The 14,532-nt window shown below is 43.7% G+C and overlaps 1 protein-coding gene across 1 annotated transcript in view; it reads right to left on the bottom strand.

Moving 5' to 3' along the window:
- Nucleotides 1-426: 426 nt before the first annotated feature.
- Nucleotides 427-14,532, bottom strand: part of ST8SIA6 (ST8 alpha-N-acetyl-neuraminide alpha-2,8-sialyltransferase 6) — a 45,601-nt gene continuing 31,495 nt past the window's right edge. Inside the window, exons 5-8 of the mRNA XM_065399660.1 lie at nt 10,949-11,093; nt 5,647-5,759; nt 3,364-3,456; nt 427-895 (exon numbers count right to left, since the gene is read on the bottom strand). Coding sequence (XP_065255732.1) covers nt 427-895; nt 3,364-3,456; nt 5,647-5,759; nt 10,949-11,093 — 820 coding nt within the window. The remainder of the gene's footprint in view (nt 896-3,363; nt 3,457-5,646; nt 5,760-10,948; nt 11,094-14,532) is intronic.

Raw genomic sequence — 14,532 nt, forward strand, 5'->3', positions numbered from 1 at the left:
CTTCTCTCTTTCAGGTGGTAGAATGTGTCTGCCTTAAACAAAACAGCCCACTTTTAGTCAAAACAGGACACCTTGGGGAATCCATCACAACACACAAGAGACTGGCGGTCACACATTTGGGGCGATGGAACACTATTGATAGACTGAGTTGTGGCAATCACGGATGGTGCTGCCAATCCTTCATGTATGCAGAAGGATTGGCAGTGTGGAGGAAAACGTCAGAGTTGACCCTAACCTTTCATCTCCATGGTACTGTACATATAGGTAGAGCAGTCAAGCCTCCCTCTAATTCATATACATAACTCTCATTGACTCTTTGGGAATAGTGTGCATATCTGGGGAACACCACCTGGTTGCAGAAAAGGCAGTTTTGCCCTGATACTTAAACGGAAGTGTTTTTATCTTTGAGGAATCTGACTTACCTTTTTAGTCTGAGTCACATTTACCAAACTGCAGCTTCAGAATGCCCTTCCCATGAAGTTGGAGAATCTGGTTGTATTCTTTGGGCATTGCATGGAAACCCGGCTTGGGCAGTTGGTTGTCATAATAATGGTGACTGATTGGCATCTCCTCTGTGGTTTTAGAGAAAGGCCAGAAGCCATACAGCTTCACATTCTCACACAGTTCAATAGCAGCACTAGCAATCATAAAGCCAGAAGACAATCGATATGCTTTCACGCCCTTAGTTCTCCAGAACTGGGCTAGATTTTTCAGGTACCTGGGATGAAAAAATATCGCCCTCTGTTTTGCTCTGAACTCTTGTAGAGTGTGGTATACTTTGAAAGAAGCAGCTGTGTTGCTTTTGAAGGAAAATGCTGGCAATAAAAGGAAAGCATTTCCATAACTTGCAATGTTCTCCAGAAACGTCACCTTCTTTTCATTCAGCTTGTTGTATCTGTCAAATAAAATGCCTAGTGAACTTATCAGTTTTAGAGGGAAAAAATGCTTGAATTCAATATTCAACTATTTATTATTGCGGGCCAGAGTTTCACAACTGCTTGAGCAAGTAATCTGTGAGCACTATTACTGCCATTTAATCTGTACATGTAGTAAATGTATAGGATGAGCACAGTTTTACATGTGCTATTATGAAAGTCTGGCCTTATATGAATTATTTAATAATTACAAATTCACTATACAATTTACTTAATTTCACAGGAATTGCCATATCAAATCAGACCTGTGTTCCACCTAGCCCAGGATCATGTCTTCAAAGGAAGGTGCGAGAAGCCCCACACATTTAAAAATGGGCACATTAGCATATACCATAAAAATCTTTATGCTAAGTAGTTACTACATATGTGTGGTAGCTGCTTTACAAATGTAGGCTGCAACCATGCAAAGACTTGTGCATGTGCCTAGTATGTGAATAGTCCTCATGGAGTTAAAGGTAAGCACATGCTTAAGTCTTTGCAGAATCAGAACCTTAGCTGCTTTTTAAATACTGCTGGACTGATTGTCCAAGCTGATGACACCCAAAGCTCCCACTGACTCAGCACTTCTGAAGATTAGACCATACTTCTAATAAATTGCCAGATCCCATGTCAAACTGTTGAGCCCTCCAAAATTCTGCAATAAAAGAAAAAACGGTCAAAGTGATTTTGCTTTGGGACTTTGTTTCAGCCCTGCAATAGTTTTTACATCTGTACTGTAAATGCCTTGAAAACCACAGTCCCAGGGCCGGCTCCAGGCACCAGCAAAGGAAGCAGGTGCTTGGGGCAGCCAATGGAAAGGGGCGGCATGTCCGGGTCTTCGGCAGCAAGTCCCTCATTTCCTCTCAGAGGAAAGGACCCGCTGCTGAAGAATGAAGCAGCGTGGTAGAGCTGCCACCGAAGTGCCACCGATTGCAGCTTTGCCTTTTTTTATTTTTTATTTTTTTGCTTCGCCGCTTGGGGCGGCAAAAAAGCTGGAGCCGGCCCTGCACAGTCCATAACAGAATGGCTGATATAAACTTCAACTATAGTGTTGTGAGAAGAACCCCACACTTAGCTTGCTAATTAAAAGTGATTAAAATTAGAACAGTTCTCTAGACAACCCTTTCCCTCTCCTCCTTCTAAGACACGTACAGCTTTCTCTGAATAATACAATCATTGAAATGGCCAAATCCCAAAGTCCTGACTCATTTTTATTGAGTCCTTATTAAGGTTAACACTGTTAACTTCAGTGGAGGTTTGCCCGAATAAAAACAGAGTAAAAAAAACTTAGTGGAACATCATGATTAAGCCCAAGAGCAATAAATAGCTTCAATAGCCACCAATGAAACTGTCTTCTTATGCTAAACCTCTGGACCAAATTTTGCTTTTACTTGCAACCCCATTGAAGTCAATGGGCCAAATTCACTGCTGGTGTAAGCCACTAATATATCTCCATTTACATCAATAAGAATTGCAAGAGCATCAAAGCAGAATTTATTCCAAAGACTCCAGATATCTCCTTGATTTAATGACAAACTTCTTTTAGAGAGACAAGATGGGGAGGTAATTGCTTTTACTGGACCAACTTCTGATGGCGAGAGAGAGAGAGAGAGAGAGAGAAGTTGGTCTAATAAAAGATATTACCTCACCCATCTTCTCTCTCTAATATCCTGGGACTGACATGGCTACAACAAAACTTCAGTTTTCTGTGTATTCGATTAGTTTAAAAGTGAGAAGAAAACAGTCAATTTTGTCTGGTTGTGTCTGTTTGAGGAATACAGAGAAGACAGACCGTAAGAGGCTGTAAGATTATTAAGTAGTAAATATCAACATACCACACTGGTTCATTTGGCAGATAAGCACTAGCTAGAACAGCTAATGGCCCAATGTGAAACTGAAGGTTATAGAATAATTAGCAAGTTCTAATCAGACTTATTGTTTTCTTCCCAAGAAGGGCAAGAAAGCAAAATACTTCGGAGAAAAAAAGGGAGATCTACTTTGGGTTGGATTCTTTAGTGTTCAGACAATTATAGAAATTTAGGTCCCAATTCAGGAAAGCACTTGAGCACATGCTTAACTATAAGTCCCACTGATGGACTTAGACACATGCTTAAGGGCTTTCCTAACTCATGGCTATAATGCCAGCTTTAGAAAATAGACTTGAGATGAGAAATGCTGCTATTTCCCCTGGTTAGGAACATGTGGATGGGTGCAAACAGAGGCACTGCTAATCTCTGTATTGTTGACTCGTTTCTGTTCAAAAGGACTTGTTTAATGGGTTTCCATTCACTAGTATGCCTTTTACCTGGGAATTAAGAATCACTAATGAAGTAATCAGAATGCATTGCCCACTGTGATGGTATCCCAAAGGGTTTAATAACAACATCTAAAGCATGTCAAACAATTAAACAACATTATACAGGAAAAAAAAAATTGTGGTGATACTTACTTCTGTGCTATGATACTTGGATTAACAGTCACAAGACTTGTTTTATTGCCAACATCTTTGCTAACACTTCCTGTGGTTGGGGGAAGGTTACACCTGAGGTTTAGAAACAGTTATTTAACTAGAACCCCACCACAAATGCCTTGCTGTTATTCTATGCAAATTCCTCGACTGCACCATAATATTTACGTCACCTCCCTCTAAGCACCCGATAAATAAATAAATATTAATGAACCCTTACAACATGCTTGAAAAATAAGTTTTTAACCTGTTTAACAGATGAGTACACTGAGGTACAGAGAGTCACATTTTCTCCATATCACATGAGTCAGTAGCCAAGCTAATAACAACCCAGGAAGTCCCATCTCCCAGTTCCCCTGCTCTAACCACTAGACTATATCCTGCCACTATTTCCTTCCAAGATAAAGTAATGCAGCTCCTCTAAAGGTTTTCTGTAATTTTCTGCCTAAAAATGGTGTGATTAATAATAAGATGCAATTGGCATAGTGATGATATTGCCTGTATCAAAGATGAAAATGGAAAAGTGTCCAACTACTAACGCATTCCAACTACTGATTCAGTAGTAATTAGTCAATTTCTATTAAAGATGAAGAAAAAGTTTTAGTCTGAATTATGTTTATAAACACTTATGTATTTTAAAAACCTGCTACATTTAGGTTCAGCATCTCATCTTGTAGGTTCATCAGTTCTATTCAGGCCAATCATCTAAATTAGACATGGGAAGGCTTCTCTTTTGTCTTATTTAAAAGCACCAGATGCAAGTCAGAAATAAGAAAGGTGACAAAATCCAGTAGAGATGGGTGTGGGCTCAGAGGTCTGCCTGCAAGGCTGTAGTTCATTCACATGTTGGAAAGTTTCTGGTGGAGAACAAAGTGGGAATTTTACTTCCACAACCTGGAGTGAGACTCAAAAGGAATCTCTGCCACCCAAGCTCAGACTCAAGGTTTCAGGTGGGCTCGAGAGCCCAAGCTGCCACCCGGAACGTCCACACTGCTATTTTTTGTGTGCTAGCTCGAGCCCCTCTAGCGCAGGTCTGTCTAGCTGGGCTGGGAGGCTTGCTCTCAGCTGCAGGATAGACATACCCTTAGGCACCTCAAGAGGCAGTTAGGTGCCTATAGGGATTTTCAAAAATGCCGAGGTGCCCAAGTCCCACTGGGAGTTTGAGAAGCTATTTAGGTACCTATCTGTATCTTTAGGCACCTAAATAGCTTTAAAAATCTGGCCCCTAGGCCTTGCTCCACTCAGCATTGCAAGGCCTAAAAACCTAGACCCGAGGCCCCAATCCAGCAAAACATGTAACCATATGCTTGACTTCATACCTATGAGTAGTCCCATGAATGTCAATTGGTAACATTTTTTAAAAGTACCCAAAGTGACTTAGGCTCCTAAAACCAGTTTTCAAAGGTATCTGAAAATGCCAGTAGGGACCTAGGGGATTTTCAAAAGTGCTCAAGAAAGTTAAGGCATGAAGCCTGTAAGGCAAGGGCAAGCATGTAACATATTTAATGCTAGCTTAATCAGTCTTTTTTTAAAACTCTCTTCTCCTGATCCAAAGAAAAACACCCCTCAACCCTAAATGATAGTCAATAAGCAAAAACTGAGCTTCTCAGAGGCTCCACTCCCAAACTAGAACACATCCAGGTTCATAGACTAAGGCCAGAAGGGACCACCGTGATTATGTAGTCTGACCTGCACATTGCAGGCCACAGAACCTCACCCACCCACTCCTGCAATAGACCTGTAACCTCAGGCTGATTCAGTGAAGACCTCAAATCATGATTTAAAGACTTCAAGTTACAGAGAATCCACCATTTACATGACCTATGCCCCATGCTGCAGAGGAAGGTGAAAAACCCCAGGGTCTCTGCCAATCTGATCCGGGGGGAAATTCCTTCCCGACCCCAAATATGGTAATCAGTTAGACCTGAGCATGTGGGCAGGACCCAACAGTCAGACACTTGGGAAAGAATTGCTGGCATTCCCTGAAATCGCAGGTGTGTGAATACATGTGCGCTTTTTTTCTGCTTCTGCTCTCTTATACGCACCCAGAGTAGTGACATTTACAGAGCAGAACACGGTGCTTGGCTATTTTGTTGAAGAATGGGGCAGACAGGCTGAGAGGATGGGGAAAACAGGGATGGGGCGCATGTGCACACCCACTAACCATAGCACAGCCATTTGGTTTACTTTTTGGCCTACCAAGCTTGACAGAGTCCCTTCAAGAGCTTTAGCACTCTAATCCCATTAGTGTTTAGCAGCTCTTACCTAAATACAAAGTCAGAGTTATCGATTTCAGCTCCACAGCTGGAATTTTTCAGAACGCCCCCATTTCCAACCACTGCACAGTGCTTAAAAGGATAGCCCAAAAGGGGTGGGGACTGAAAAGAACAAAAAGAACATGAACAGAGTTTGGGGTGGATTTTTTTTTTGTATTTCTCATGATATGGAATCAGAACTATAACTACTTGCAGGCTAACTCCAGTAAATTGCAGAGAATGCACACAGAATGCAGCACGTGTCTGCCACAAAACAGTCAGAAGTGACAGAGAGAGGTGGAAAGAGCAAGAATGGAATCTGAGCTGCTATCTTTGCTTTCAACAGTTTGGGGAAGTCTCTTTGCATTGTTAAAATTGAACAAAAAGATAAATAACTTGCTTTGTTTCTTTCCTCAGAACACATTTGATATAGGTTTACCATACAATACTCCTGTTATGGACAGTGTCTCCTGAAGGACACAGGGTATGTCTACACTGCAATGTAAGCCAGGGTTAGTGGGTCAGCGGACTCGAGTCCCATCCTGGGTTTAAGCAGCTATACTGTTTTTAACACTATGTTAAGACTGTTCTAACCCATGCTTCAACCTGGGGCTCTGGCATCCACACAGCTGTGCACAGACCTGAGCCAAACCAACCATATCCCAGAGTCGCAAGTGCTGCTCTAGCCCTCTGACCGTGATGTACTGTGGGAAAACTTTACTGCCCACCCTGCCTATTACAGGAAGTCTGAACAATCTGAGCCTGCCGAGCAGTCATTTTGGTTTGTGCATTCCCAATTACTGGAGCCAGCGACATGGAGGAGGTACCTTCTGAAGAACTTCTCTTGCTTGTGCTTTCACTTCTGCGTCAGGAAACTGGCAAAGCATCCATGAGGCACTGGTGGACATTTCAGCAGCATTTTCTGTCCCACCGAAGGTACCTGACGGATTTCCTGATGGAGTAGCAGGAGGAGGAGTACCCTGGCATCACAGACTCACACTGGCTGATGCCGCTTGGTACAACTGGCATAGCCACTGATGCCCCATATGTAGACCAGCGCTTCTGGCACAAGGCCACAAGCACATTGTCATGAAGACCTGGGATGACCAACAGCGGGTCCAGAACTTTTGCATGAAGCAAGCTACATTTCTGGAGCTTTGTGAGCAGCTTACCCCCAACCCTCCAGTGTAAAGAGACACAACTGAGGTCATTCATGCTGGTCCAGAAGCAGGTTTCTATAACTGTCTGGAAGCTGGCTATTCCAGACTGCTACAGGTCCGTTGCCAACCAGTTTGGGGTTGGAAAGTTGGCTGTGGGTAAAGTGGTGGCAGAGATATCTGAGGCAATCAGGTATGTGGCTCTTTGCCCAGGTGGAGGAGAGGGTTTCAGCGAGGGAGCAGGCACTTGCAAAGCAGTTCCTGGAACAGGAGAGGCAGCTAAGGGAGGAGGACAGAGCTCAACAGAGAATTGTTTCAGCCAACTCCTCCTGCTTCTCAGCATGCCGTTGCTGCAGGCTTTCATCCCTCTTCTTCTGGTAGTGGACCTGCTGGTCTGCTGTGTCAAGAACATTGATCATAAATTATCATGGAAATGCTTCCTTTTGGAATGGCCCATGAGGGTACCTTGGGCCATGGATCAATTCCTGATGAACAGCAGGCAGTAGAGGTTGAGAGGTCTGAAAGAGGACAAGAAACGGAGGGTTACTGTCTAAAGTAGCTCAGTGGAGAAGCACAGAATTAATTCTTGTGGAATCTCAAGGACATAAAATGATACATTTCGAAACTGAACCCACACCTATTGTGAAAGAGATGCTTCAGTCCACATTCTCTCTGGCCACAGCCTGGTTATTTGCAGTTACAGAAGGGCAGAAACAGTAGCATGGTTAAAATAACAACCCGTTTTCTGTTTTATAAACATTTTATAATTGGGTGGTATATGGAGCATGTATGTGGGGGAGGATAGTGCCCTTGCTGCAAAAGGCTTTTCCCGTCATTTCAGGCCTTTCACACTTCGGAGGAAGTAACGGTTCTTGTGGTGCCCTACTGCCAAAGGGAGATGCTATTCCAAGCTGCTAGTGGGAAACCTGCAGTGTATGCAGCAGAAGTAGTCAAATCTATAGTGACTGAACAGCACACATCTGTGAGTGGAGTGGGCTAGTCAGCTACTGAGGTGGCCCTGGAAAATACACCCTTCCCCACAGTGTAACTGCATATCTGGAGTTCCTGCTTCAGGAAAAGTTTGCAGCTATCACTAACCAGCATTGGGTCCGAATCCATGAGGGAATTAACAGGATGCTGTGTTTGCTTTACCCTGTTATTGCTCCACACAAGCATGAAGAACTCCACAGCCTTCTGCACCCACCACAGTTCTGGACAAAAACTGACACCCCACTTGTACTTGGGAGAAATAATTTGGTGACCCACAGACTGCATGGACTACGTCGGACTGAAATGGAAATAGAAAACAGTTTCTCTCTCTCTCTCACACACACACACACACACACACACACACACACACACACTCCGAGTTCACTGTTTCCAGGTGGCTCCATAGAGCAAGGAGGAATGATTACGGAGAGGCAAATTTCAAGCCCTTACTACTGAAATGAAAACATGCATGACCCTGGCAAACATCTGTGACTTTACAGTGAAGATACCTTTACAGCTGTTTATGACTGTTTGACATTCCCAGTCGCCATTTTGAACTCCACATAGTTGGGGACGGGAGGGGAGAGGGGACACCAAGGTGCTCTGATACAATCCACCATTACCGGACACACACTGGTAGCCGGAGCTGATCATAACTTGTGCATTGCTTCTAAAGCAGAAATCCCTCCCAATATTGTAATAATAAACTGTAAATCAGAGTAATAAACTTACCAGGCTCCAGGGTGGCTTCTGTCTCCCCCAGGTTTGCTGTAGACTCAGTAGTGGGCTGTTCTCAGAGGGGGAGAAATCAAACAGCTCTTCTGAGTAGGGACCTTGAATTTACGGTTGATCCTGATCCACAGCCTCCTCTGGGATTGTTTTAATAAACAGTCACTTCATGCACCTCTCTCGGAGCCTGCTGCTGGCTCTCATCCGTCCCCATGCTGGATTCAGGGGCCAGCAGGGCACCATCCCAGCTCACCAGATTGTCATCATGCATGTTGGCTCCATGCTGGGTGCAGTGCCCAGCACCAGGTCAAACGCCTCATAAAACAGCCATGATGTTGGCAAGTTGCCCGAGCTGTGGTTCTTGTCTCTGGTCTTCCAGTACTCGTTCTTCAGCCTCTTACTATGCTCCTTGCACTGATCACCCATCTAAAGCTGTCAGCTTTTTTAGCTATCTGCTGGTATGCATGGTCATTCCTGGTACTTTTGCTGAAGTTCAGCTTTACTGGCCTTGCACCAGAGATTCACCAAAATTGGGCTGTGCTCCTGTGACCAGGAAGCAGCACGATTTACAAAAGTCTTGCCCTGCTCAGTCTCCATTGCAAACCCAGGAGGGCTGATAGTGTGCTGGGAGCTTGGTGTTCAGAAGAGAAGGAGTTAACGCTGACCTGAGCTGCTGCCGTATGCCAATGGGGGTGACTCATTTTCAATACAGTCGACTGGAGATTTTTGGGATAGCGAGTACTAAGGAGGTTCGCCCATAGAATTGTGGGACACTTCTGGCAGACTCCCAGGACAAGAGTAAAGCAAGGCTGCATCTACACTGCAAAGCAATAGGGCTTGAACCTGGGGTCCTGGCTTGACTTGTGCTCAGACCCTGCAGCCCTGAGGTTCCTGGGACCCTGGGTCCATGCAATTGCAGTGTAGATGCAAGGGGGGAGGGGGGGGAGGTTACACTTAAGCCTGAGCTTAAGCATGGAATTGCAGTGCAGACATACCCTTAGTGGGACCATGTATCTAGGGAGACCTCCAGGAACTGCTACTGCCAGGGGGAAACGCAGGTGCCTAATGTTATCCTTCCCCTTCTCTCAGGCAGGCCATGTGTGCTGAGAGGGAGAAGGAGAGAAACAGTAGAGGGTGCCATACGGGAAAGCAAGGAAGTGCGTGAAAGCTGGTAAATGCCAGTCCCTATAGAAGTTTATCTCAAGACAACACAATAAAAGGCTTTGTTTGGAGAACCAAGGTACCTCTTTTATGTTGGAGAAAGAATTTGTCTTTCTGCAGTGAAACCGAGTGACAAAAAACATTGTATTTGGGGGGACAGACCCGAGGCTAAACTAGTCTGGCTGGGATAGCAAGTGCATGTACATATCAGCAGATACCAGAGGCCTGATTCTCCGCTCACTTACCCTAGTTTTACACCACTGTAACTTTATCTACTTTAATGGAATTACTCCTGATTTACATCATTGGGAGAGGAGGATCAGTTCCATTGTACTTGAGCATACACAAGAAGAAGCTGAAGAGGTGTCAAGAGGAACCGTGTGTCAGATACACTCAGGAAGAGAGATGCACATGTGATCCAATGGTCAATGTTCCTTTCTGTGCTCCATCCACAGAGGATGGGAGTCTTTAACAGTCTCTTTAGCTCAACCTGTAACATAGTCATGTTTTCAGTTCTAGAGATGTCTAGTTCAGTTCCTGATATCCATCACACAGTAATCGGGATTGGCATGGAATAAAAGAATACAAACCATCTATTGAAGACTGAAACTTTTCATGATCACCTGAAACTAGGTGTGAGAAGAGCAATGTTAATTTGCACAATGGCCTTCAGTCCATAGACCTGATCTCTTGCCCCTGGACTAGAAGTACTACAGAGGCACATCTGGCTGCTTAGAGAGGTTACAATTTGCAGCATTCTGCAGGAACCTCTATGGCTGAGCTACCAGCAGAGTTCATGGATACTAAAGGTACGTCTACACTGCATCTGGGAGCGAGCCTCCCAGGCCAGGTCCACTAGCGGGGCTTGTGCAAGCATGCTAAAAATAGCTGCGTAGAACTGTAGCTTGGGCTCTGAAATCTGGGGGGCTGAGTGGGCTTGAGAGCCGAAGCTCCAGCCCAAGCTGCAACCTCTACACAGCTATTTTTAGTGCTCTGGTGCAAGCCCGGCTAGTACAAACCTGTGGACCTGGGCTGTGAGGCTTACTTCCAGGTTCAGTGTACACATATCCTAATGAGAGTCCCAGCCAGCCTCTCTCCTTTGCACAAGAAAGTTATCAAGAAATAAGGAGAGAGAGAGAGAGAGAGAGAGAGAGTGAGAGTGAGAGTATGTGGTGGGACTGTCCTCTGAAGAGCCAAATAAAACAACTCTAGTTCTAAAAGAAAAGAAAAACACACACACACACACACACACACACACACAAAAACTGTTCTTACCTCAGGCAGCATCCTAAAAATGTCCTCTGTGATGAGGATAGTCTTTTTATTGTCCACCTCATAACTCATGTTACTTCCCAGCAGGGTATTGTTTTGAGAAGCAATAAAGTTGTGAACAGCATCACAGCAGGAAGCTAGTTCTAACCTGCAAAAGACCAGTGTAGCTAATGAATGTTAAGGAGGTGGCAGAGAATTAGAAAATAAAGTCTGTTTTTAATTAATTTAGTTACCAATAAAGCTGTGTGAACCTTTCAGAATGACTTTTCCCCGGACTTGCTTTGTAACCAGCCCAAACAGCTCAGCTTTGTCAAGAAAGATTGTATGATTTGTGGCAAACCCAGGAACCCCTTCTCTTTCCTTGTTTTTCCATCCCCCTTTCCAGGAAAATAGGCCACAATCACCCTTATTATTGTTATAAATTAGTATTACGGAAGCACTGCGGCCCCATCAGAGACCAGGGCCCCACTGTGCAAGGCGCTGTACAAACCTATAATAAGAGTCAGTCCCTGCCCTGAAGAGTTAACAATCAGATTTCAGCAAAAATGTAAGAGGTGGGTGTAACAATCAGAAGGAATGGGGGAGAGAGGATGCAGGAACAGTGAAAGGAAATACCTGGTTACATAGCTCAGCTTTGAGAACAGCTAGATGGTTTTGAGTTAATTAATTAATGATTAATGTCTTCAACCACTCAGCACAGTTCTGCTGTGCAAGATTTGGCAGATGTTAAATAAATTAAAAGATACAAATAAATAAGATAGTGTGAGTGAGTGAGAGAGAAAAATAGTAAGATAAGCCAACACAGTCCACAAAAACCATCTAATCAATAGGGCAGCCTCCATTTAAATGCCTTCTAGAAGGATGGTCTCTTGATTGTCCAACCCATAACTCAGTTTATTTCCTCCAGGGGTATGTGTACATGCTAAGCAGTATTATTTTGAAAAGCAGTAAAGTTGTGAACAGTACTATCAGGACTCTGAAATCTGCCATTGATCCTGCTGCCCTTTGTCTTATTCTGGGATCTGATACACCCCACAATGCACCATGTCCAGGATACTAGGGAATCATTTTGGCCCAGAACTTCAAAAGATATTTAGGAGCCTAATTCCCACTGAACCTCCCACTGAGGGTCTGGGCCTTTATCTCTAAACACTTTTACCTCACACTTCCAGATTGTCAGGCTGTGGTCAGCAGTGATATCCTTGGAATGTCAGACTGAAGGACTGGCAGATGCTGCCCCTGGATGCAACGTGGGCTTCTACCAAGCAGTAGAAGCAGCATTGATGTTTGTCGCTGACTGAGAAGGAACTTGGGCAGGAAGCACAGATTTTAAAGCCTGGGGTCTTCAGCACAGTCCAGTACCCATACATGGGTACGGGGGTGGGGGGGCGTTTATAAGTAAACAGATTCCCCCAAAAGTCCCAAAACAACTCTAAATAATTACTAAAGTGAGTAAAAACTGTAAAAAAAAATACTATAAAAAAAAAAACTATATACAACTACACTCTTTTTAAAGTTGCAAGAGGACACTAATAGTTCTGATCCGTATCGTGTGGGAGTGAAAAGGAACTGGAGACATGCTCGCTCTGCCCTGCCCTTTATCACTTCAGACAAAACCATGAGGCAAGGCAAGGGCACATTCATGAATCAACGGACACTACTTTCAAGTTCTCCAGCTCCTGACGCATGGTGCGCATGCATAAACCTTCAATGGAATACTATAGGGACCATCACTCAAAGAAGAATTAGGTGAATAGTTCTCTGGTGTGCTCTTAGAGCACCACTACCCTTACTCAGAGGGGATAGTGTGATTACAAAACAGTATGATATTGTCTAAAAAGAGTTATTAATCCTAAGGTAGAGACTCTCTACAAGACCTTGTGCACTGCTTAAGCCTCACTTAGCCCCTACATTCATGGTTTAAGCAGTGAAAGGGGCTTTGTTGGCCCATCTGAGCAGGGTGATTTTCACCCAAAATATTTTCATATACTGACAAAAGGTATTTAGCAAAAATCAAAGAAAAAAATAAAACCTTTTCTTTACAGAACTTTAAAAACATTGGATTCAGTTAAATAGCCAGTGCAAAAAGTGACTGCTTCTGTACCAAGATTTTGTAGGACTTGGTATTTTTGTAACTAACTTACACATTTGGTTTTTTGAAAATAGTTTATAATAGGAAATTTGAAACACTTATCTACAGTTGGACCGTTGGATCAATATAATTAACTGTATTCTCGAAGAGAAATTATGAGCACAATTAAATATTTTGCTGCATTTAAAAAAATATATAATTATTTTGTATTTTTAACTTGAAAGATCAGCTGCTATATTTACTGTTAAAAGGCTGATTTTTCTTATGTTATCTGTGAATTGTTGCTAGCTGCTGCCCCCAATAAAATGATGGTTGCAGTTGTCTACAACCTACCTGGATGTAGATGATGTTCCTGTGGAGAAAGCAGGAAGTGGGTGGGGGAAACCAGGACATTTGAGGAGACAGTGCCCTCACAAAACAGAACTGCAGCCCAGGGAAGGACAGGGTCCTGATGAGGAACAAGAAGAATGAAAGTTGCCAAGAAAAGGGCATCACTCAGGGAAAGATATGGAAGGGAGGGCCAGAGGGCCAGAATGGATGCACAAAGATGGTGGAGAAGGCCGAGGTGGCTGTGAGGGAGAAGACAGATGAGAACTCCAGGGAAGGAAAAAAATCTCAGAGGCAAAGCTAAAGGATACAGGGACCAATATGGAGACTAACCAGTGCGCAGTTGGAATTCAGACTCTGGGGAAAAAGGATATTGGGAGAGTCTGCAAGGGCAAAAGCTACATGAAAAGTTGTTAGCAGCAGAGCAAGCATTACAAGTAGCCATAGAGGACATGCAGTTTCAGAAGGAGAAACTCAGAAATAACATGGAAGAGAGGGGTAAACGATTTCTCATGGTAGGGGACCAGGAGCAGGATGACCTGTGGAGCCAGCTCCAGCAACTCCAGGGGAGAAGGCATCCATACCTCTGAGGGATGTAGTCTTTAAGGGGAGGGTGTGTGACTGGGTGTCCATCCCCACAGGGCCAGAAGGGGTAAATTAGCCCAGTTAACCTATAGGCTGCATCTGGAGTGCTAAGGCCTGATTGCTGATGAAGGATAAAGGGCTACAGCTTGAATTCCGTTGGCACAAATGAATAAAGCCTAAAATCACTAAAGCAAAGAAATTGTGAAGCTGCATCTTGCTCAAAAGAAATGTGTAGGTATTAAAAACAATTATAGCTGTGGAGGTACCCAGCTGGGTTCTGTAGTTTGTTGTACTAACGATATACCTCTTACATGAAAAATCAAAATGTTAATGTAGTAATTAATATTCAGGTTACCTAGGGAACCTGAGACTAAAAACTCTAGACAGAGAAGCATGTGGGGTAGAAGCAACCCACCCCACAGTAGTTTCCAAAGCTTTAGGAATGAGCCTTCTGGGGAAAAGCAAGGCTCTTTCACCCATCTTTTTCATGTTCTCGGATTCACTGTAATATCCAAGAAGAGTGAGGTCTTGGTTTGGTTAGAACAAATGTAGATTGATGTAAATCTGTAAAAGGAGGAAGAAT

Source organism: Emys orbicularis, chromosome 2 (assembly GCF_028017835.1).
Source record: "Emys orbicularis isolate rEmyOrb1 chromosome 2, rEmyOrb1.hap1, whole genome shotgun sequence".
Taxonomy (NCBI): Eukaryota; Metazoa; Chordata; order Testudines; family Emydidae; genus Emys; species Emys orbicularis.